The 23,950-nt window shown below is 46.3% G+C and overlaps 6 protein-coding genes across 6 annotated transcripts; 4 read left to right on the plus strand and 2 right to left on the minus strand.

Annotated features, from left to right (window-relative positions):
* Window positions 1–299: 299 nt before the first annotated feature.
* Window positions 300–836, minus strand: BJ212DRAFT_1280677 (uncharacterized protein; the record flags this gene model as incomplete). The annotated part of the gene is made up of 2 exons (XM_041331569.1): window positions 300–631; window positions 734–836. 2 exons carry the CDS (start codon window positions 834–836, stop codon window positions 300–302), a joined length of 435 nt encoding a protein of 144 aa, XP_041188640.1.
* A 273-nt stretch (window positions 837–1,109) lies between these two features.
* BJ212DRAFT_1449051 (uncharacterized protein) lies at window positions 1,110–2,740 on the minus strand (the record flags this gene model as incomplete). The annotated part of the gene is made up of 4 exons (XM_041338632.1): window positions 1,110–1,384; window positions 1,424–2,300; window positions 2,361–2,489; window positions 2,549–2,740. The coding sequence occupies 4 exons, from the start codon at window positions 2,738–2,740 to the stop codon at window positions 1,110–1,112; spliced, it is 1,473 nt and encodes a 490-aa protein (XP_041188641.1).
* A 2,238-nt stretch (window positions 2,741–4,978) lies between these two features.
* On the plus strand, window positions 4,979–5,672 carry BJ212DRAFT_1485076 (uncharacterized protein; the record flags this gene model as incomplete). The annotated part of the gene is made up of 2 exons (XM_041340922.1): window positions 4,979–5,159; window positions 5,209–5,672. 2 exons carry the CDS (start codon window positions 4,979–4,981, stop codon window positions 5,670–5,672), a joined length of 645 nt encoding a protein of 214 aa, XP_041188642.1.
* A 384-nt stretch (window positions 5,673–6,056) lies between these two features.
* BJ212DRAFT_1485077 (uncharacterized protein) lies at window positions 6,057–6,864 on the plus strand (the record flags this gene model as incomplete). Its single annotated transcript, XM_041340923.1, has 3 exons — window positions 6,057–6,138; window positions 6,190–6,422; window positions 6,484–6,864. The coding sequence occupies 3 exons, from the start codon at window positions 6,057–6,059 to the stop codon at window positions 6,862–6,864; spliced, it is 696 nt and encodes a 231-aa protein (XP_041188643.1).
* Window positions 6,865–14,800: 7,936 nt separating this feature from the next.
* BJ212DRAFT_655786 (uncharacterized protein) lies at window positions 14,801–16,861 on the plus strand. The gene is made up of 3 exons (XM_041343753.1): window positions 14,801–15,002; window positions 15,063–16,508; window positions 16,619–16,861. Exons 1-2 carry the CDS (start codon window positions 14,867–14,869, stop codon window positions 16,466–16,468), a joined length of 1,542 nt encoding a protein of 513 aa, XP_041188644.1. The 5' UTR covers window positions 14,801–14,866; the 3' UTR covers window positions 16,469–16,508; window positions 16,619–16,861.
* Window positions 16,586–16,897, plus strand: BJ212DRAFT_1280726 (uncharacterized protein; the record flags this gene model as incomplete). Its single annotated transcript, XM_041331572.1, has 1 exon — window positions 16,586–16,897. The coding sequence occupies one exon, from the start codon at window positions 16,586–16,588 to the stop codon at window positions 16,895–16,897; it is 312 nt and encodes a 103-aa protein (XP_041188645.1).
* Between the last annotated feature and the right edge of the window lie 7,053 nt (window positions 16,898–23,950).

The following is a 23,950-nucleotide window of genomic DNA, read 5'->3' on the forward strand; positions in this document are numbered from 1 at the left end:
GTTAATGATCAAACACACGAATGTCCGTCCATCTGCGTACAGGCCTTGGAGTGCTCCATCCACATCAGCAAAACCACTGAAATGAACGCTTAGCTTAAGCGTGTTACGGACACTTACGAACACTTATGACTTCACTAGCGAACTCATGCAATTGGTGGAGATGTTGAATGCAAATATTACTCACCATATCTGGTTGATAAAACTCAAGCCCAGTTATCTTGGATGATAAGATGCGATATGCTCAGATATGCAATACGGTAGATGCGAATACAATTGCTACATGCTGATCAAGCTACTATCTATACAAAGTCGGTACTAAATGTGTGATAACTCTCCTTGTCTGTGAAGCTATTCAAAAAGAAATGTTTGTAGTGTTCTAAGCAAGTTGCAGAGGACACGCCATCAGCCACTGCCTTGCCATAAACTGGTATCAGTTCAACTGCATGCATTACATCTGTTGCTCGTACGACAGCCCCCTCCCTATACCTGTTACCATCTTGATCCTGCATGTATGCGCGCTCCATAGTCCACATAGCAAGTTTGGGACAATCGTCAGGGCTGGAGATGAAGCGGAAGAATTGGACATAGAGAAGTGGGTCGGAGAGATATGATGGCAATTCCAGGTTGGAACCTCATCAAACAATCAGCTGAAAAATCAGCTGAACTTGCATGATGTAACTCGCTGTATATGATATCAGTAGGGCTAGAATACAGGGGAATAGAATTTACATACTCATTTTGCCATTAATGCCCATGGCGTCAATGAGAACAGTGTCACAGTTGCCAAGGGGGAAATCATTGCTTGGTGGGTATGCTTGAACCACCCTGCTTGGCATGACGACATGTTGCTGGAAGGCTGAGTGAAGTTGGAGCTGAAACTTGTTCCACGCCTGATAACACCCATATTTGGGGTCCCAGCAGGTATGTTCACCACTAGACAGCAATGATTGAGCAATGAAGTCAGCGAGGGCATGATTGAAGTTGGGGAGTATATATTTTAAGCATATTTCAGCCGGTGACAGTGACCTGTAGTCTGGAGTGACATTCACTTGGAAAGCAGTCTGCACGTCTCCAGAGAGGATGCCTTTGGGGAAATGATTGTGGACTGGTCAGGGACCATGAACCGACTTGACTTCATCAGGGAGAACTTGGGAAACCCATGAGAGCATGGGGTTAGTAGTCGCAACTTCATCCTCTTCAGCGCACATGGCATTGACCAATGGTGCCCCATGGGAAGTCAACAGTGCGTACAGGTTAAATATCTCCATTGCTTCTTGGTGGTTAAGAATCCACATGCACTGCTCTGTAAAATCTTTGCCCTGCTGGGCTGTCCATTGGAAAAGATCCTTGCAGTGGGTGATGAGCAAGTGCTCCATCATATCAGCTGAAAACTGCATCAAAGTGCCTAATCACTGGACTGTACCCTTGAAGCTTTGTAGTAGTTTGAGTTTGGGGATGAAAAAATTGTCTTTGACACCCCCCTTCCCCTTCCTTGCTTCAGCCTCGATAATAGCGCCCTTGAAAAAGTGGAAGTTGGAAAGAGCCTGCTCCATTGACTGAAGCATTTCAGATGAATGAACTGGATTCTGTGTGAGGTAAATGAATTCTACAATGGCACAGATTGTGCGAATGAATTGGGGTGAAGTGGCACCTGCAATTGAGGCAACAATAGTGCATTGTATGTCTCTGTACTCACAGCCTGTCATTTGCTTGACCTGCATGATACCTTTTGTGAAGTGGTGCGTACTGACTCGTTTGTGCTGGACAATGAAGTGGTTATCAAGCTCATAAGCTCCTACAGCCTCTTTGACCCATTTGAGCGGATGGTCAGCGAAAAATTTAAAGCAGGTATGCAGAATTTCACCAGTGAGGAAGATGGACGGACATGCATAGATCCAATCGTGCCAGTATGGCATGTGAACACAAGACAGGTTGACAGCCTTGGCTGCTTTCTGGACATTATCAAGATCCCAAGGATCAACCTTGTGGGATATTTTGATAAGCTGTTGCAACGTATGCTCCCCAGTACAAGGGGGGTGGAGTGTCCTGTTGCCAAAATCCTCTTGCACTGCCATAGTCACAGGGGATGCATTTTTTGCGACTGTAGTGATCATAGAAGCCTCCAGCAGGTCACATATATGAGCTATGAGTGGTGTAAACACATAATGAATGTATCGGGAGGAGTCAGGCATGAAACACCCATCCAATGCCATGGCCTTGAGGTTGGCAAGCACAAGGTCCATGCATTTATGCCATAGCCATGCCTGGAGAATGCTTTGATAGTCTGAGTGCATGTGGAACTTTGTGATTGGCATGTAGGCAATACATCGCCAAGCTCATAAGGTTGCCTTGGAGCGAACTTCCAAATTGATGTTGCCAATAGTTATGAAGACTGGGTGCATTTCAAGTCCTCTGGTGATTCGCGTTACATGAGTTTTATCAGATCCCAGTATGATTGGCACTTGAGTCGCACCCACAGGGAGATGGTCCTAGAAAATTGTGACGTCAATCTGTGACAGTTAGGGATATATTAGCAGAGTAAGCAAACCTGGATTCTCCATGCCATATCAGCACTCATGTAATCTCCGTATTCATGCTTATTTCCAACATTGACAATGTGCAGAGTATATGTCATATGATTCATGAAGATGGGATCACTAAAGAGTTGTTTGACAACCTCTAGAGCATCGCGCCAAATAAGTTCAATGGGATGGACTGTCTTGTAACCTGAAAATTCCATTTTGGAGACTTTCCACTCCGTGACACATGGGAGTGAGTCCATCCAGTCTAATAGCTGGTCCTTCATATTGAAAGATGGCCTTGCATGAGTGTTAAACTGTCGAGGAACAGTGAGTGTTGTAGACCTAGCTTGTACCATCACTCACCCATTTCAGCTTCAAAAATTTAATCATTTGAGTCTGGGTGAGGTTTTCAACCAAGAACTTTCCCAACTCCCATTCACCTTTGTCATGGAAAGGGTAATAGTGGTTTATTTTCTGCCGATATGCATACAGATCATCCAGCCTATCGAGCATATTTCTACCAATGCCGAAGACATATCCAGCATGCAGATGGCAAGTACCAGTTGCAGGTATTTGGTCACTTCCGCATCAACAGAATACAGGAGGGACGGGTACTGCTTGCGGTTGTGCTTCAGATGGCCAACAAGTAGACTCAGAATTGAGATGCCAAATCAGTGCCTCGGTAGATGGAAAGTCTCACAAGTTGCAGTTAGGGCATAACCTAATGTAAGTGCACATTGATATCATACATCGAGCCTGACAGAATATACTCATATTGCTGATTTTGCCCTCAGGTGTTGCAATTGGATTGACTGGCTGAGGAAACTGTGAAGTCTTTCAAAGTCTGCAGACTATGCATCTCCAGTGTATTGCTTGTATCACCTGCTGTATCGACTGTTGTGTCACTGAGACGACGATGGAATTTGCGCCTTCATCCCCCATCCCCTCTCCTCCTTGATCAAGCAGTCCTGCTCCCACTAACTTGAGCTCTGTGACTTGTGTTGAACCAACTTCCTTTGATCTTTTCAAGACAAAACAGTATCACTCTCCTCATTTAATGACCTCTGAAATAGGCTCTTCTGATGCAGGTTCTCCCCGTGTTTCCCTCTCCCCAGTGGATGAGGTGCCTAAACCTCCTGATACAAGGAAAAGTGTATTATATAAGGTACCTAAGTCTCCAAATGTAAAGTGGAACATATCATACAGGCATCTCAAATCTCCTTTGCATCATGGAAAGCCTAGCCTCAAATCTCCTTCCCAGCATGGAAATCCTCTTAAAGTTGTATCCCCTTCCCATTGTGGACAGTACCTGTGTGAGCGAATGTCAAAGAATTACATTCCATACCCTCTCCGTCAGACTCCACTGGAACTCTGATTTGCAGCTCGTGTTTTAGGGCGAGGATGTAAGCCAGAGTTTACAGCTGAAGAAATTCACGAGGTATGTTTCTCATTCTAAATTACTCCTCAAGAGGTTCATTCATAGGTCAAAAGCGAGAGGACACAATTTGCAAGGGCCTCTCACACTTGAGCTTGGAAACTTTGCATGCGTTATTCAAATCAAAGCTTGCTGGCTGCGAAGCTGCACGTCAATGTCTTGTGACAATGGCATGGGAGCTTGAGGAGTCAGAGCGGTTTACAGCATTCCTGGATAGAGTTCATCGCAAGAACAAAGACTGCCTCCTCTTGAGTGATGAAGAGTTGAAATGGATCAGAAACACTTTTTCTGACCACTCACAAGAACAAATCAATGATGACACAAACTACCTTCAAGCTGTCTATGATGAAGATTGCGAAATTCTTCACACCATCACCGCCCAAGCTGAGTTACTCTCTAGGCACTTAGGCTTAAATGTTAAGGAGGATATATTGGGTTCTATGGGAAAATCTTCTCACTCACCTTGATTCATCAGTAATTCTCATCCATCTTCCGATATAGACAATATTGTGGATGATGACAAATCCAATGATGACAACAACGATGACAACGATGACAATGATAAAGAAGCTGCCGGAACTTCCTAATTTTAGCTATTACTTCAAATCATGGTATATAATTTTCACTTTCAGGTTATTTTACTCACTGATCTATATCATAGTAGATAACCACATGTTGCTCAGATCTCACTGTTCATACATCAGTTCTTGAAATGCCACGCATTTTCCCCCTGTCCATTCAATATGCTTCTTCGCCCTCTGCCCTTTCCCCATGTATTCAAATTTTTGGAAACCCTGCCTTTTACCATCACCATTCAATCCGCTTCTCAATCCACTGTGACCCCTCTTTCAATTTTCCCATAGATCTCCTTATATCGATCACAATGTGTTTCATTTTTCCCAGCCTGTAAGTTGTATAGTGAGTCTGTGTCTCATTATTTCGTGTATGAAATTGAATCAAGTGGCACACATCCTTTTCAGACGTGCAATTTTGTTTACTTATCTTCTTGATCACCATCTTGATGTCAGGTGCACATGGCTCAAAGCGCAAGGGCAAAGCTGCCATCCCCAAGCCAGCTAGGGGATCAGGCCTGAATCCATCTGGTTTGCCAGCTGCTGATCAACTAAATCTTGATGCAGAACAACCCCAAATGGTGCCATTCAACTTTGATCCATATGGACAATCTGTAGGAGGGTGGCAAGGTGAGTGGTTTGAGGGTTGTGTCTATTGATTCACTAATCAGTCACACAGACACACAGCAACAGCTTTATGGGAATGCTGAAGGCCCGTCGTTTTGTCACATGCAGGGCCAAGCACCCACACAAGGGCAGTTGCCATATGACCACACCCAAGGCTCATTACCTTATGGAGACGGAGAGGGTTCAATGTCATATGGAGCGGGTCCATCGTTGTTTGTTCACACACAGGGTTTGTCTTATCAAGATGGAGAGGGCACTTTGTATGGAGATGGAGAGGGTTCAGTGTCATATCGAACAGGCCCGTCGTCGTTCAGTCACGCACAGGGTTCATCTTGTCGAGACAGTCAGAACATATCAGGTGAAGAAGGTTACGACTTCTACAACTACTTCAAGGACATCTCATTTGACTCAGGTCCATCATTTCCCAATTTCCCTCCTGATCACCCTGGACAAACGGTACCTGTGCCTCAGTGGATTGAAGAGGCACCAGACGGAGGTACCAGTATCACAGATTGAAGTGGGGGGCTGTCACCCTGGCTTCAAATTTGACGATGATTCAACAAGGGGAAATTCCTGCCTCAGAAGTGGTACATGTCAGTGTTTTCTTCTTCTTTCGTTCATGAAATTTTGTTTAAAATATATGTGTGCAGATGGCAAGGCCTGCAAGGACGACCCGGGCGCACAGAGATCGATGTGCCAATATGCCTGCAATGCCATACCAGGCATCACAGATCCCCGCCAACACCACCAACACAGACACACACCACTGTCACTGAACTGCACGAGACACCAAATGACCAACGACCTAAAAATGTCATTATACTAACAAAAGAAGTCATCCAGCAATCGATAAAGGACGCCAAAGTGTTGATAACGCGAGTTGTATTCTTGAGGAATGCGATGGTGTACTCTAGAAAGAAAAAGAAGGACATCATCGATAAGGCCATTACTGACTCAGTCCCACAGTTTTATGGGCCAGATGGTGAGTTCATGTATTGTCTAGATTATACACTTTTTTTGTTAATTTTCGCAGCTGTATTCCAGACTTTCATCACAAATGCGCACCATAAACAGGTCGCAAATGCCTTTTCCACTAAACATGGAAAAATGATCAATTTTGCGTGGGATGGTGCTTGCAATGCATTCCAACTTTTGCCCCTGCAAGGACACACCTTACCAGCAGACCAGTATCGCATTGCCAGGGTCAGCCTCATTATTCAGGGCACTGACCCTCTTCTGTTCATGCATGACTTTTATTTCAACGAGGTACATCAAGTGATTCTCAAGTATTACTCAAAGTTTGTATTTACTCACATGTCTTTCTCAGAACAATAATATAATCGTACACACAAGATTCAAGAGCAGATTTGTTACGGCCAATGTGATCAGGTTCATATGGTATTGGAGCAACACATCATTTCTCAACACATCCTCGCTCAAGACTATCAAGAACATCATAGGCATAGCTGGTGCAGCTACATACTGCACATTGTATGAACAAGGAATGGCGCAGTTGGACATAGACCTGTTTGGTGGAAAAGCTCACCATGACAAGTTCAAAGAAATTGTTTGCGCATTCGATGGACTTACTGGTGCAGAGAAGACTGACTTGGAGCAGCATTTCCGGTATATATTAGAAATTGGACCTTTGCAAGCACGAGGCCAGAGCTCGTTGGCATCAGACTCAGAGATGAGTGATTCGATGTAGATAGCGTAGATTATCTAGTACTAGTAACAGATTGTACAGATTCTTATGATAATTGAGCCGATAATACAAGATCTCGCGTCGGACATCTCTTAAGTTGAGTCAGGGTCTAACTTAACCAAAAACGGACGTTACGGACGCTGACCTGAGCTAACTAAGGGCCTGGACAGCTGCCGTTTGTTTCTCAGTTTGTTTCTCAGTTAGTTTCATTTACCACAATATATACAAACAGCAGTGACATAGGGTTTAGTCACACATACTAAGGACTCAATGCCACCTCCACTGGCAGCAAGAGAGCAAATTCACTGGTTCTATGTCCTCCGAATGGCAGCAGCAATGGTTATCCAGCTCATAATAGGTGCTATAATTGTTTACATGACCCCATTTCTCAATAAAGAGCCTTACCATACCTCAATCCTCTCTGGGCATGCATGGGTGCAAGAGCTTGTCAACAGACATCCCAACCAGATCAAAAATGAGCTTGGGATGAGAAAGGTCGTATTTCATGCACTTGTACAGGAACTTCGGGCTTGTGGACTTTGTGATTCAAAGTATATTTCACTTGATGAACAGATTACTATATTTCTCTACACCTGTGTGACTGGGTTATCGAGCCGTCATGTTGCAGAACGCTTCCAGCACTCTCACACGACAATACAAAAGTATGTTCACCTTGCAAAGATATTTGTACTACCAGTAGCCTCACACAGGCCTTATCAGATATTTCAAGAAAGTCCTACTTGCCATATCTTCGGCTCCATTCTACAACAAATTTGTATCCCTTCCACACAACAATGCACCCATACCAAAGGAAATATTGGAAAATTCTAAATTCTTCCCGTACTTTTCAGGTGCACTCGGGGCAATTGATGGTACCCACATTGCATGCTGCCCGTCTGCAGCAGAATGGCAACTATCACAAAACCGCAAAGGTGGTGTCAGCCAAAATTGTCTTGCTTGCTGTTCCTTCGATCTCCAGTTCCAGTATGTCCTCAGTGGTTGGGATGGATCAACATCAGACTCAACACTCTACAATAATGCCTGGCTCACAGACCTATATATTCCAGAAGGGAGATATTATCTCGCAGATGCTGGGTTTGGGATATGCGACTCACTCCTTGTCCCGTACCGAGGTGTTCGGTACCATCTGGCTGAATGGGGGCGAGCTGCAGTTCGGTGAGTGATATACAACTCACTGTAGTGTCTTCTCAACGCTGTGACAGGCCAAAAACATCAAAAGAAATTTATAATCTCCGGCATGCTCAAGCTCGTAATGCTATTGAGAGAATATTCGGGGTGCTCAAGAGGCGGTTCATGATACTGGTACACCCACCAGAGTATAGTATGTCGATGCAAGCTCGCATCCCCCCAGCCCTATGTGCGATCCATAATTTTATTCGCATTCACGATCCGACAGAAATAGAAGAATTTGCCGATGAAGACATTGTTGACTGTGATCCAGGCGAGTCTAGAGGCGACCTTGCAGAGGGACCAGCTGACCGTGAAGAGAGGCAGCGGGCGACTGAAGACAGAGATCATATCGCGGTCGCCATGTGGGAGGACTACCATAGGATTTGTTGCACTCGTCAGAATACGTGAATAGAGACCTACAATACTAGTATTTGAATCTACAGAACCTGCTGGTTAATATGTTTGATTTTTCTATCAACAAAAGACTTCCTTGGACCGTCATCTGTCATGACCATATATGCATCAGCAGCGCTGACGTCCATCTGAAATGCTTCAATGAGCGCTGCCATACTATCATCGTCAAGATGCTTTTCTAGCTCCTGTGCACGTCGCATGGCCACCTGTTTGCGCTGAGGTGACAGTATAATAGATGGGCTTGAAGTGTGTGATTGCGACGAGGCTCGGAAGATGTCACTGAATGCTGAAAATTGGTCATTGATTGTGTAGAGTGCCCCTGCTGATCCGCTAAACTGACAGCGTTTCGATGGTGGACCAGAGCTTGTAGTACCAGATCCAGAGGCAGTGAGGGAGGGTGTTGAAGACCGGGTAGATACGAACTTGCGCTTGACCGTGGTTCTGACAGGAGTCACCTCCCAAGGAATAATATCGTCTTCGTCATCGTCCTCAGCCACTACCTCTCTCTCGGCAACCGTTTTCCCTTTGTCACTGACCATTCCTGCTACTCGCTCCTGGTCCTTGACATACTCATCAACTAACCGCTCTACCTCATCTTCCACAACAGGTTGAGTATCGTTTCCGTTGGCCTGGTCATCGTCAGGGGGTGCTTGTTCAGACTCGAACGTCTCATGTCCAGCATGGAAGGCGTTGGTACCCGCGAGGGCGTTGTGTGCACATGAGTTCGTCCATCTCGTGGAAGTGTTCCCAGCCCTTGTTGCGAAACGGTTTGGTATCAGGACGTGTCTGCAAACTCATAATCATATCAGTACCCCTCTCATATCATAACTGAAGCGCACCTTTGCAAATGCCATCCAACGAGCGGCGTCAGCAGGACCAATATTTGCACCAAGTTCATCATCCCATGAAAAGCCTGATTGAGATTTGATATCGATAATAGCGGCATATTTTTTTTGCACTGTGCAAATTACAATCAGAATATAATCTAGCATGAGCAGAGAACGTACATTGAACCACTTGTTCTTGCATGATTGCCAGTCCCTGCCAGATCCCCCTACATGGTTTTCCTTCGAAACGCCATCTGGTGGCTCCTGCAAATGAGTTGATGCGCCAGTAAAAGTAGACTGTTTGAATCCTGTCCCATCTCCACCTTCAGCACGGTGAGCTATGAGGTATTCGAGAAGGCGGGATGTCTCTTCGACAGTCCAGCGAGCAACTGCTAAAGTCCCGGCATTGTTTGCTGAAGGTACAGTAGTCTTTTTCTTTGCCATAGCAGTGGTAAAGGGAGGTATGAGTGGGCATTTGAGACCGTCACACAAAGGTCACTGTTGGTCACTGTTATGTCACAAGTGCCACGCCACATACAGAAACAAACTGAGAAACAAACTGAGAAACAAACGGCAGCTGTCCAGGCCCTAAAAAGCATATGCACACGAGCATTTTATGAGCGTCGTGTGAGCGCTTTCGAATCAAGTCACATTTGCTGATGCACCAAAGATAGCGAGCAGGACTGTTCTTTGTTTTTGTACAGGGCTGTGGATACGAATGGAATGAATGATGTGGGCGTTGCACGCATAATCTGGAGGCTGCAAGCAGACCCATCTAGATCCACCTGCAGGCTGACTTCTTGTGAAACTGAAGACGACCAAACAATTCATGCCCTGTCGATCTACTCAACATATTTTGTCACCACTGGCAGGTCCTCCAATGTCCTCGCAGTATATATACAGTCTCACACAGCCATTCAACCAACTCCTTCAATACCCTCGAATTCATAATCACTGCGGAATTCTTCGACAGAACTGTGCCCACTCAATTGAATTGACCAGCCGAGTTCGCCAGTGATGCGCGTCCAAGATTCACGCTGTCAAATCAATTTCTCAGCTCACCAGAGTGTGTTGTACATCCACAAAAATATCAATGCAGGTGATTCGCTGTGAGTGGCCTTGAAATTTTTTTACAATCCCTGTCTCAATTTCACAAGCTTTCAGCTCCGGAATACCGTCCCCGCCACCAGTAACAGCTTATCGACCATCCCTTGATACTCCCATCACATATGCATCTTCCCCCGTGCATCCTCAATCTACGTATGCGCCCATCGCTGAGTGGTCTTGTTCCGAGATCTTCTAATCATTCCGTCCGGAATATGGATCCAATGTTGTCATAATGATCTTCCAAGGCCATTATCAATTTCAATTGATTTCATGGCAGCTACCTTCATTAGCACGGAAGCCATGGCTGCGTCTCCGTGAGCAAAACATTTCCAGTACGGGAGAAATGTTCTCTGGATGCGTTTTAATGTACGGTGAACTCCTCTCATATGAAATCCCTGTATGCCTGACATTGACAGTCGTTTCAATTTTCGCTCCAGCGCACTTTGTATCTAGATTGATCGACAGTTCGTCCGCTCAGGAGATTCAGATTCAGGGTTGATGTTACTGAAAGCTAGCGATGATCAGAGGGAAATTTTCTACAGCGTGTTCGTCGTCGCAAGGTGTACCATTCGCTTCTCGGCTCACAGCCATGACCAAAGTTCTTGTGCTAGAGTGTTCATCGTCACCATCTCCCACTCGCCGGTGTTGCTTTGTGCTTGTGAGTGGCTTATCTGGATGGCTCGAAGTGTTTGATATGCTGCGGCATTCACCCTTTAGTATTCGCATTTCATTTCAGCTTCGTTGCAGTCCCGCTTTGAACGCCAGCGGACGCGTGAACAGTGACCACTGAACATTACACGATCACGTTCCCTCATACCATCAGGCCCATCTTCTTAACTGGTATACACTCATCCTTTCCAAAACCAATCGATGCAACCTTGAAGAGGTGCGTGAGGAGGATATCCAGAACCTCGCCTTATGATCACCAAAGCCCGCAGCCGCAGTCAATCTACCCAGGGATCTGTATCGGACGCCCACGATCCACCTGTGTACTACGTCATCATTCAATATTCAATATTCAACGTTCGCTAGCCGGTTTACGCGTGTGCACTAGCATGCTTTTTCATGCTTCATCGGCACAGACGTGGACTCCAGGATGAGAAGCAAGAGCGAGTTGAAACTTGCACCTTAACGTTCCTGCGACATTGCTTATAAACATCTCTCGCTCCTCGACCTTCCCGTTCAGTACACTTCATTAGTGCAGTAGGGATATCCAGGATATTGGTTGAAACATCCTCAATGTCAGGACTTGTAGCGAATGATTTGAAAACATACTACGACGAAAATATTGCCCAAACCTATGTCTCTTCTAAATCTACTTCGGGACGCTAAATAACTAAATAAGTACCGCAACGAGGCTTGGAAAAAAAGAATTCCTGCTCCCTACAAAGCACCAGATAACCGTTAACACCTCCCGTGTTACACACCATTGCCAGTCGATATATGCACACGCTCCTGGAAAGCGATTGAGGTCATGCCAGGTGCTGCGTCGGAGTTGGCCACGAGCTTAGCGTGATATTCTCTAACACCAAGGATCAGGCGTGGTCCCAGCACAAACATCTGCACTACCCTCACAACCTGAAGAAATCCATAAACGCCCACAGAATAATTCTGTAGCAAGAATGAACCATGGTCGTATGCAGAGGTCAGTGACAGATCGACATACCGCTGGGGTTGGAGAAAAATTAATGATGAGCTGGACGCAAGAAACAGCAACAAAGCTACCACGTCCGATCCCTCAGTGGAAAAAGGGAAAAATAATTACAATATGAGCTCACCTCGCAAAGTAAAGCATGTGGGTTTTAATCAACACCGTGAAACAATCCCCAACAATCCCTCCCGCCGAATGTTGTCGCAGTTCACGGAAGTGTTTTACTGCAATCCAGACTGCAAGACACATTGCGAGGACCTCCCACACAGCGGAGAGTATCCAAGTAATGGAACCCAGAAGTAGGACATCTTCCGCATAGCCATCCAAGCACTGATAGGTGCCGGAGAGGACGACTTCCCCTGGAATTAGTCGATGAGATGCATATTTTTTGACATCCACAATTAAGCGTACCCCCTGAAGGATGCATCGTTGTCATTAAGGCGACCACTCCATTGAAAATGTTGTCGGCCAGAAAGTTGACAATAAGAAATATCAGGACCTTTCTGGATCGTTGGTACATGGCATGTAACCGAGTGATGATGATGACTTGCAGCATATTTCAGTCGAGTCAAATACCACTGAGTTCTTGAGCTCACCCCACAGCATCGGAAATACCAAAACATTCGTCCAAGTCCATGCGACGAACAGAATCCAACCTGAGGAATCCAGTCAGTGATCGGCCTCGGGAAGCATACCCTCCAAACAGACTCACATCTGAGGCAGTCATTAGTGGACCAAGAAGTTAGTAAAGAATTATACTCACTCCTACAGGGCATCACGGTTAATTGGAGGGGAATGGCAGGCATCTGTGCAGAAGACTCGCTCTATCTGCCAGAGAGATGGTCGTAACGCTGCCTGTATGCCGTGTGTCAGAAGAAGTAAAGGCAGTGAGTGATGTACTAAGGAGACATACCCGGCACGTCGAGGCTAATTATGAGAGATTATTAGCGCGATACCGATTGTTTAACCTTCCAAACATACGCAGCGTATAAGATTCCAAGGTAGCGCACCTAGGATACCTTCAAGTCAGCACAACATGACAACCGCGACAAACAAGCTGCATACACCAAGATACAGTACTGTCATTAGGGACCATCGTTGCCTCTGGAATGAAGCGTATTTTCAATTGTGTTCCTCTGACATGAGACTCTACTCACCCAGACCAGTTCGACCTGTAAAACCAAATATTCTTAGCAAAACGGCTGCCCGAGCCATAGCATCAACATACCTCTTGTCCTAATGTAAGTGCTGGAAATACTTGTAGGCTATCAGCAGTTCCTAGATATGATCATGCTCACCCCAATCATACGTCACTCCAACAAAGGCGGCAACTGCGAAACCGCAATCAAGGTTAGATTGAGACATCGGCATCAACATCCGACTGTTCTCCACGAACCTACAAAATAGCTTGCAACACGATCCGAATCAATGGCCGGCCACCATATGGGATCATTTGAGATGATGGTCATATTGGTAGAGAATTGGGGTGGGTGAACGGCGAACTTGGTGGCCGTATGACGATGGCGTTCGTACTGGATATAAATACGGTATAACATAGTGTCGCTCGAATGAAACAAAGTAGATTGCAAAGCAGTCACGCACGCGGAATGTCCGGAAATGATCGAAGAGCTGTCCAATGCCATCCCTAGAATACAGAGAGGGACTAGCAACAAGCGCACCACAGTGTAAGCCTACTACGTCACAGCTACGTCACGGACGCATCCTGTACCGCGCGCTTATTTGTTCACTGTTTGAACTCTCAACGCACGGAACTTGAAGATCTATCTCTTTCTTTCCGTACCATCAATCATACGCTCTTCCATGTATCTGCTTGCCGTCGACGTGACGGCCTTCCACACAGCCTTGAATTTTACAGGCTCATGCGATGACTGATGGTGTTCTCGATTAGCGCCAACCGGTCTAGTCCCATCTTGCTGGCACGTCATGAGACATGAAAAAATAAAATAACAGCACTTACTAGTCAACTCACATCTCTCCAATGCACACTCTCAACGTTGCAACGTTCAACGTTTACTTTGCAAATTGAGTGAAACACCTAGATCAGATCAATCGGGACTGAAAATACCAAGTTTGCAAAATGTATCACTACCAAGCTGCTATACATAGACTCAAAGACGGTACCAATGTATTTGTCTGACTGCGCTTCAGGCAAGTCTAAGAAGATACATCGAAACACTTACTTACCCGGAAGACTTGCACATCTGCGCCCATTTCCTTCATCGGCTCCGCGATAACCTACAACTCCCGTAACAGCCGGATCTTCCAGCAAGGCGAAGAGATTGCAGAACGTCTACGCACTTTGATTTGCCACCGTTTTTAGCCCTCATTTGTGCGACTGTAAACTTGGGGTTGGGGAAAGACAGAAAGACCTTCTGAGCATCCTTGAGATGGACGTAAATCCGCTCGTCCTCCTCAAACCACGCATCAGTAGCTGAAACTTCAATCTAGAGGAGCCCAACTAAATCCTTTGCGCCACTCGCTCGATCTGTGGTCGCAGCGTCCCTTCCCTTGCGTTTACTGACGACTAAGTTATAAACCTTCGTTCCACGCTCTTCGTTAGAAGGAAATTCACAGAGGAGTGTTCAGGTCAGATGTGGGGATGTATAGTGGGTGTGAATAATTATCCATAGTTCTGTCCAAGTATTTCGGGTCCACATTTAGAGTGACACGATCACGTGCGTGTGTACATTTAATATGTCGCGACTGTGATTCGCGTCTTGTCTTGCTCTTCTTAACTTCTTCTGCGTACTTATCGTCATCGACGACACCGGGCATATTCACCGCAAATTGAAACATGACCGATGCTGCAGATGACTGGGTTGTCGCTGACAGCGAGGACGAAGACTCCTTACGACCTCTTCAAATTGCTGACCAGAGCGGCCTTTTGAGCGGAAACCCGTTTTCTACAGACCCAGAAAGGATACTACAGCGTCAGGAATACTTCAAGCTTCGTGTTCTGTACCGTATGCTAACCGGGCATGATTTTACAGCGTCACTCATTCAGACCGCCTCATTTATTACCAGTCAAGCGCGAACTCCCCAGCGAGGACGTGAACCTCTCGACATAAGTAATGCATCTCTGTTTACGCCACCTGCAGGGTACCAAGACTCTGACCCACCAAATATTTCTCCGTCACTCCCTCGTGGCGCGGGAACACCTGTACCGAAGTCTAAACCACGTCCACGTCCCGTGCCACGAAAGTCTCGAACTACGAGCACCATATATGATGACTTCATCAAAGACGATGAATTTCGTTCCTCTGGCTCACTCATCAGTTCTGCATCTGCAGTCCCAGCTAGTACCTTGGCTGCAGATAGCATCCGCCCTCCAACCTCATCGTCTGCTGTCTCAGAACTCATCGAGGAAGTCGATCCTGCATTTAGCATTGCTGACCGAGCCAAGACGCGCACTCGGAAGACTCAGGTTAAGAAGCCGACTTACGTGTCTGTCAACCATGATGTGATAGAGTTAACATCGGAGTCCGACCTCGACGAACTATCCCTCAAGCCTCCACGGAAGCAGCAGAAGTCCCAAGACAAGCCCGTCAAACCCAAGCCGAAACCCAAGCCTAAAGCTAGGACATTGCCTTCACCCAAGGTCACTAAACAAAGCATTATCGATACTCAGCCGAGCGACGTTATTCTTCCCGCACCGCAAGAACCAGCGCTTCCGTCCCAACTACCTTCTACAATATCACGCCTCCCGTCTTCTCTTCCTCCTTCACCCGACTTGTCTTCTCCGCCCTCTTCTCCACCTGTGATAACTCACAAACGGAAGAGGGCTCCCCCGCTTGAGTTAAAGGTTCATGACGATAAAACTGATGTAGATATGCCCGGCGTTTCACCATCTTCTATGATAACACCTCTATTCTCTGCGCAATTGTCGCCCGTCGTCCCACCAATCGATAACTCGCACACACTTGAAAAAGCCAACGAGGAGGCAGATACCATCGTTGCTGCGAGCAAGGGTAAGAAAAAGGGCACGAAGTCGTCTTCCCGGGCGAAGGGGAAGAAAAAAGGTCGGAAACAGGCTGACGAAGTCGAGCTCGACGATCTTGCGCACAAATTGCCCCCGGATCAGCCAGCTGCAGGCATTAGTGCTCTCGAGGATGACGATTTCGTTGAAGAGGCACCGAAAGTTACCTCGAAGAAGAAGGCACTACCAAAACCCACCCCCGCTACGAAATCGAAATCGAAACCTAAGGGAAAAGGCAAAGGGAAAGTAGTTCTCTCGGAAAGTGAGAATGAGGACGACTACGACCCTCCTTGTTCGAGGTCACCCAACCAAGGCAGCCATTTGCCCGAAGACGAAGCCTGTCAAGGCGACAGTCCCAAGAAGGATTCTGTCATGGCAGCCCCTGAGATAACCAAGGTGCTTCATTTCCATACCCTTTGATATCCTTGCTTACATTCTCCCCAGAAGCTTCCCCTGCAAAGCGTAGCTGCCTCACCAAAGCAGACTTTGGCCACTCTCAAGTCACGTGCCTTCACTGTCAAATCCAAGTCGACCCCAATGTCAGAACTCATCCGGCGTGTTAACTCACAGCCAAATTCACCGTTCTTAAACGGCCCTTCCTATTCGCCATTGGTGAAATCTTCGCGAACGATGCTTTCGCGGATCGCACCGCTCCACCCCAACCGACGGACCCCTCCACCACCATTACCGAGACCGCCCCCGCCGAAGAAGAGCAAGAAGCAAATAGAGATGGAGGAGCGTATCGAGGAGGAGTTGTCAGAGACTGTTGAGGGGTGGTCGTGTATGACTGACGAGGAGAGGAGGAATTTGCGGAGGGCGCGAATTGATGCTGAGTTGGGATATGAATGATTCCGAGTTGTGTATTCTTATTCATTATCATGCCGCTTGATTTTTTATTGCTATGTATTGTGCAACTTTATGGATAGCTTGTAATAACCTTGCTATCGAGATGTCTCGCTCGCTCAATGGCCCGGGAGACTCATACTAACTCTCAGTGATGCGTGCAGTTGTCCGGTCGCGGTTCGACCGGCTGGCTGGGCCGGCGACTTGCCCAATGGTTCAAGCTTGCAAGAATGACTTGGCGACAAATTGTCAATGTCAATGTTTCGAACATCAAAAAGTCGGGCTTCATCCTCTGCATCAATTTCAGCTCGGAGTACGTTCAATGTCCAAATGCCAAACCGTATGGGGGAGAAAGTCGGGGATCGGCGAGAGGATAGCCTCTATTTCTCTCTACCATCATCGCCGTTGTAAGCGTTGCTACTATTATATACTTATATTGTGAGAACTCACGAGAGTCTGTCTAGATACTACTGCTCTTCTGAGTTACTGATGTGGCGGCCTGCTCGGCCATGGCGCCATACTGTACTAGCCAGGTATATCGTGCGTACTTTGAAGCTATCTGAGTCTTATTTTATCCTCCCGTTTCTATGTCAGTCACGGTGGGGCCCGGGTGATGATTATCCCAGTGGCTGAATCAAAAAATGATGGTATCATCACCGACTGCGCGTACAATGATTGAATTTGAATGCAGTGCGTGTCTTGTCACTACACAGCTTCGCAATACGCTTGCCCAGGTTTGGTATCCTTAGATGCGAACAACCCGATGACCGGCGAAGGTGACTTTGAATCACGACTCAGGTCTCCAGGAGGAATATGAGAGGTGTGCACTGCTTCGAGTTGGAGTGGGTGTTGGCAGCCCAGGTTAGACAAGTGAGTTGTCTATTTTCTCCCTTTGGACCTCCCTACATTTCATTTCCGAATATTTAGGTGACATTTTGACAGACTTTGCGCGTGTTCCATGCCCGGGGAAACCGTCAGCTGCTAAGCGGGGTGGCAAGACATTCATACTTGTCGATGATGATTAGAATGGGAGGAATTCTCGATGATCCCTCATACTTCCGCGTGCAATCGTATAACGAGAATCCTTATCTGATGGATCATAGAAAAGTGGAAGAATAAGAATATCTCGCGAATCGTATTTCGGAATAAGTTACCACGCTCACCGTCGGATCCACCAACAGTACTAGTGCAGTGCATTTGATTGTGTTTCGCAACCAACTTTGATTCGATCAAAGACCCCTGGACCGACTTCCTCTGTCTAGTTGACTCCATGCGACATTACGTGCTTCTGTCAATTAAGACAGCACCTAGGCTGTAACATAAACCACTGCATGATGGTATATTATCCAACGGAGCACGAGTACAATCGTACACATCCGCCAACTCGTTCGCTACTCCCTCACCATCATCAAGCAGTATGACCTTAGTCTCAAACGATCCCAGTTGGTGGCCATCCATCAATTCGTATCGTATCGCCAGCTACTTTATAGGTTCGTGAGAGCCAATGGGGCAGTGCTTGTTGATCTAATCTTTTTGTAGTTGCTGCCTCCGCTGGAGTGATGTACGATTGGGGTGAGCAAGATAGTATCAAAGAACCACTAACGTCCTCATCGCAATCCCAGCATTGACATTCGGACGTGAGGTAGGTTTGTGCCATTACCGGAGCAGCTATGTCGCTAAGGATGGTTCAATAGGTTGAACTGATTTGGGTGAGCAGAGTCCCATGTCATAAAAACCAATAATTGATTTGCGGCAGAAGCAACACTGGTCCCTCATGACTGGGTTGTATCTCAGTGTATGTAGCTTGTGTGATGGGTGTGGTTGGCAAGTTGTACTGACTTGAAAATTCCTAGGCGCGCTATCTTGGAATAATATACACGGCGTATGTTTGGAATGCTAAGTGTTTGTTTGGTGCTGCTAATTAATCACATCTCATATCAGCATCGGCTTGCTGAGTATGTCTCTTCACACACACCGCCGTGTCTATTTCGTCTGACCAGTGGCATACAGTATATGTTCCAACAATCTCGCTGACAGATGCAGTGAGTGTTCCGCATCGATGCTGGTCATTCCCGTCTAATCAGCTGCATTATCATATAGGGGTAAGTGCTTTAGCGTCTCCTTGGTTCCGTACAATGACTCCCACAGTTGTGAGTTTGAGTGGAGTATGTGGTCTTCCGAGGCTGATTACAAACTGGTTTTGCCAGGCCATATTGTGTACGTCACGTCAAATTCAATGATCACAGTCGTAAATGCAATACTAGGCGGTGAGCTAGCTATTCATCAGTAATATTGACTTGGCTGAAACACTGTGCAAGTCATCATGATCGCTCGGTTGCATGCCATGTATCAGTGCAAAAAGATACTGATATTTCTTTCCGCCATCCTCCTGGCTGTCACTATTGCCAATGGAGTGACCATAACAATGATAACGATGGATATGTCAGAGGGTAAGCTGTAATCACGGATGAAAGACTAAATGCACCAGGCTCACTGATGAATAACAGAGGAGCTTGTTCTCTCCGGCACCTACCAGTGCTCTGTTGACTTTGGGGACAACGCAGATCTCTCTTATTTCATCTATTGGTCATTCACCACTGCATGGGAGGTCCTCGCACTTTGTCTCGCAATATGGATTGCTGTAAAACACTTCCGTGAACTAAAACGACCATCAACCGGGTGGATTGTCAGGGACTGTTTCACGGCCTTAACGAAGAGTCACTTACTTTACTTCGTGGGGTGAGCTCATAATGTGAATTGGATTCTCTTTTTCCGCTGAAGTTTTGCATATGCTAGCTTTGTTGCTGTCTCTTGTCTCAATTTCGGTTATTTGTCTCCAGCTATCTCAGCGGTATGTCAATCTGTCTGACTTCTGCATGCAACCTCAGTTCATCGATCTTATAGAACCCATTTTCACTCGAAAGCCAGATTTATCCGGGTCTCACTCAGATTGTCTTGCTTGTCCAGTTGTTTGTGCTGGGACCACGCTTGATACTCAGTGTGCGAGAATATCACGCTAAGAGCGTGGCTAACTCTGATGCAGCAACCGGCATGACCTTAGTTTATTTCCAGGAGCGCGTGCATGTGTCAACTAGTAGTAGTGTGTAACATGGGAAGGGTTCGTTTTGATCTATACTACAATGCCGGGTACTCTGCAGGGAACCAGAGGCTTGGTTTTTATACTACGTTCCATCGTAATGCTTATACATAATATATGTCGCGGTTTGGATAGGCAAGGACGAAAGATACCTTATGTGGTGGCAAGAGTAAATTAAAAGTGCATCCTAAATGGCGACAAGATAATCAATAATCCTCTGTGAGCATGATCCAGACCTTCCAGTTCAAAGCACTGCTTTTGCCTCTTCTTACTGACCATTTTTTCTCTTCAGAATGATCAGCGCTCGAGACTTTGATCCTATCATTCAAGTTTTTGTTCGAACCACTTCGCTATTGTGTCAATAATGCAGGATATCAATTTAAACATTGCCAGCATGTATGTATAGCAAACCACTTGACTATTAATACTACGATGAAAATTTTGCCCAAACCTATGTCTCCTTGAATTCTGCTTCAAAGTACCAAATAACTTAGATCAAAACTATCACGAAAGTGGGAATATATAATAGTAAATTCCCTTGCTCCTTGCAGGGCACTAGACAACCGTTAACTTCGCCGAATATTACACACCACCGCCAGTCGATATATCCACACGCTCTTGGAAAGCAATTGAGGTCATGCCAGTTGCTGCGTCGGAGTCGGCCACGAGCTTAGCGTGATATTCTCGAACGCCAAGGATCAGGCGTGGTGCCAACACAAAAGACTGCACAGCCGTAAAAATCTGGAGCAAACCATAATAAATCTCGGTTTCCAAGGAAGACTGATCCTATAGAAATGATGCATTGTGATCGCATGCAGAGACCAGTGAAAGATTAACATACCATCGAGAGTGTTGCAGAGAAAATAAAAAGGAGCTGGAAGCAAGAAACAGCAACAAAGCTACCATGTCCGGCTCTTGAGTGGCAAAATGGGAACGATAATCACAATATGAGCTCATCTCGCAAAGTAAAGCGCGTGAGTTTTCATCAACACCGTGAAACAGTCCCCTATAATCCTTCCTGCAGAATGTTGTCGCAGTTCACGAAAGTGTGTTACCGCAATCCAGACTGCGAGATACAATGCGAGGACCTCCCACACAGTGCCGAGTATCCAAGTAATGGGACCTAGAAGTAGGACATCTTCCGGGCAGTCAATCGAGCACTGATAGATGCCGGAGAGAATGAGTTCCTCTGGTAATCATAAGTGAGATGCATAAATTGGCAGTGAGTTATGTTTCTGCTTTCACATCCGTGCGGTATGGTTGATGACATGACGCGTGGAGCGATGGGATGCTCGACCGTTGGGGTGGGATAAGGACTTTGGTGGCGGCAGATGCGAAATTGATCATGCAGTGGCGATAATATTTAATTTCTTTGGAGAGGTCGATGGAGATTCAGAATTCTTGTAGAGTTAGGGCCCTTGCAAGTTAACAGATTGTACAGAGCCAGTTCTTTATGGCTTGACTTAGAGAAAATAGTCGAAAAAGGACGGGATGCTCACTGTCGATCTAGATTTGCTGTGGCAAAGTTGTCGAGCGGCCGTATAATTCATCAAGTGGCCTCTGTTTGACTTTGAAAGAGCGGGATGCCATGGGGCCTAAGTACTTATCTCAAGTTGGAGCACCGGGATGCTTGCATGCAATTAATGTCGCGCTAGTGGGAATTTGTGTATATCAAGAGGCGGGATGCTGGTTGGTTGGTCGGTTTGTGAAGTGGCAGTTGTGCATGGGAACAAGAATGAACAAGCAGCCTGAGGCACGGCGCGGGCAAATGAATGAATAGATTAGAGACTATCTACGCTGTCGCTCACGTAAGCTCAGGTATGTAAGCTGACGGCGATCACGTGTGAGGTAAGTTGCGAGCTCAACTTGAACAAGTACTTGCACCCTAACTCTGCCGTGTACAACTGACAATCTCCTGCAGTGAGCATCTCGGCCTTCCAGTTCAAAGCACTGCTTTCGCCTTTTCTTCTTTTCTCTTCAGAATGATCAGCCTTGTGATCCCGGGCCACTCCACGTACGTATATATGATCCCTTGCATTTCCCTACTAGATCTCCCAACTAAGTGTACATCGGCGTAGGCCACAACTCTGGGCTATTCATAAATGCATTTCCATCGTGAAAAACGTGAGTGTCCACGTATCTATAATCACATTTTCGACTTGCATTTTTCAGTCTTGAACCACATCGACACCGATGATCTACTCAGTCCTCTGCCACCTCTCAAAGCCAGCCTGAAACACCCACCATCCTGATGACCTGTTCGTGCTAGTCATGCACCACCGCAAATTGCCGATGTTCTTCTCACCAAGGGTCAATTGTCGTGCTCGGGGCGCCTCTGTCACTTTGTTTAAAATATTTTATCATTTCTGTGTGCTTGAAATCTTCTTAATGTTAGTTGCCCTCCTACGCGCATAGCACATATGTTCTTGTGACAATTCGCAATACAGCGTCCTTCAAATATCATAGAACCTTCTCTTCTTCAATGCCCTCAAATCTCCTAGAGTACGACAGCGACCTGGGGCGTTCTCGCACGCACTTTCCAAATCCCCAAACCTAAATCACGGCCCCAACGTCGATGCCATTGTCAAGATATCTTGGTCGCATCTACGGGATCATTTTTTAAGTCCTGCTATGTCCCGGAAGCTGTCTCTGTCAGCCAGCTACATTGAGAGATTCACCCCTCCCTGTCTCGAAGTCGCCATCACATCCCAAACCTGACATCAAGCAGCAGATGCTCAACTCCTGCACTTTCGCTGGCGCTGGTGCCTGCATGTCTGTTTCTGGGTGCGTTGGTGTCACCGCTTGGATCCATGCCGACAAGCCGTTTTATGTTTGGTGTACGATGCCCAGACATTAGTACCCTGGATTCCCCAGACTCCCCAGACTGGGTCTTGGCTAAAGAAAGGACGCAGAGAGCTTACTCAGAGCTTTCTTAGCACGATACTTAATAGCGTACAGGTATCCCCAATAGCGCTTCAATAACAATTCGTATAAGTTCGTATTAGTATTCCCACCTCAAAAAATAAAAGGCAAGCTAATTAACCTCGTCAAAATTCATTAAGTATGTCCCGCGTCATCAAGGCATGCATGCACAAATGTGCCCCGCGCACCTTTTAAGCAACGCGCGTGAATCTTCTGGAAGCCAGTTTGCCCGAGTCAGGTGAGAAGACGAGAGTGGGACGTTGAATGAGGCGAGGAGATGAATTGAGGACTCGTTGCCGAGGAATTGCAGTAGTGTTACACAGCTTGACTCTCAAGCAATCATAGGGATGATGACATGACGAAGAGAAAACGACCAGTGCTTGGTGTAAGTGTAGGTGGGCAGTAGGGACATCTAGCTAAGTATATTGATTTAAATATTGTCAGGACCTATAGTTACTTAGATAAATACTACGACGAAAAAATCGCCCAGGCTTATATTTCCTTTACAAGGTCTACTTCACAACGCCACACAACTTAAATAAATACCAAAACGAAAGTGGGAATGAATCAAACGAATTCTCCTGCTGCTCCCTGCAGAGCACTGGACAACTGTTCGCTCCACTGAACATCTCCCGTACTATACACCATTGTCAGTCGATATATGCACGCGCTCCTGGAAAACGATTGAGGTCATGCCAATTGCTGCGTCAGAGTCGGCCACGAGCTCAGCATGATATTCTCGAACCCCAAGGATCAGGCGTGGTCCTAGCATGACCGACTGGATGGCCTCCAAAACCTGGAGCAAGCCATAATAAGTCTGAGTTTCTGGGGAAGATTGATCCTATACAAATGATGAACCACGGTCGCATGCAGAGGTAAGTGAAAGATTGACATACCGTTGAAAGTGGCAGAGAAGAATTAAGAATGATGTTGAAGCAAGAGACTGCGACAAAGCTACCACATCCGACCCTTCAATGGAAAAAGGAAACAATAATCATAATATGAGCTCACCTCGTAAAGTAAAGCACGTGAGTTTTCAT

This window comes from Suillus subaureus, assembly GCF_016647635.1.
Source record: "Suillus subaureus strain MN1 chromosome Unknown BJ212scaffold_38, whole genome shotgun sequence".
Lineage (NCBI taxonomy): Eukaryota > Fungi > Basidiomycota > Agaricomycetes > Boletales > Suillaceae > Suillus > Suillus subaureus.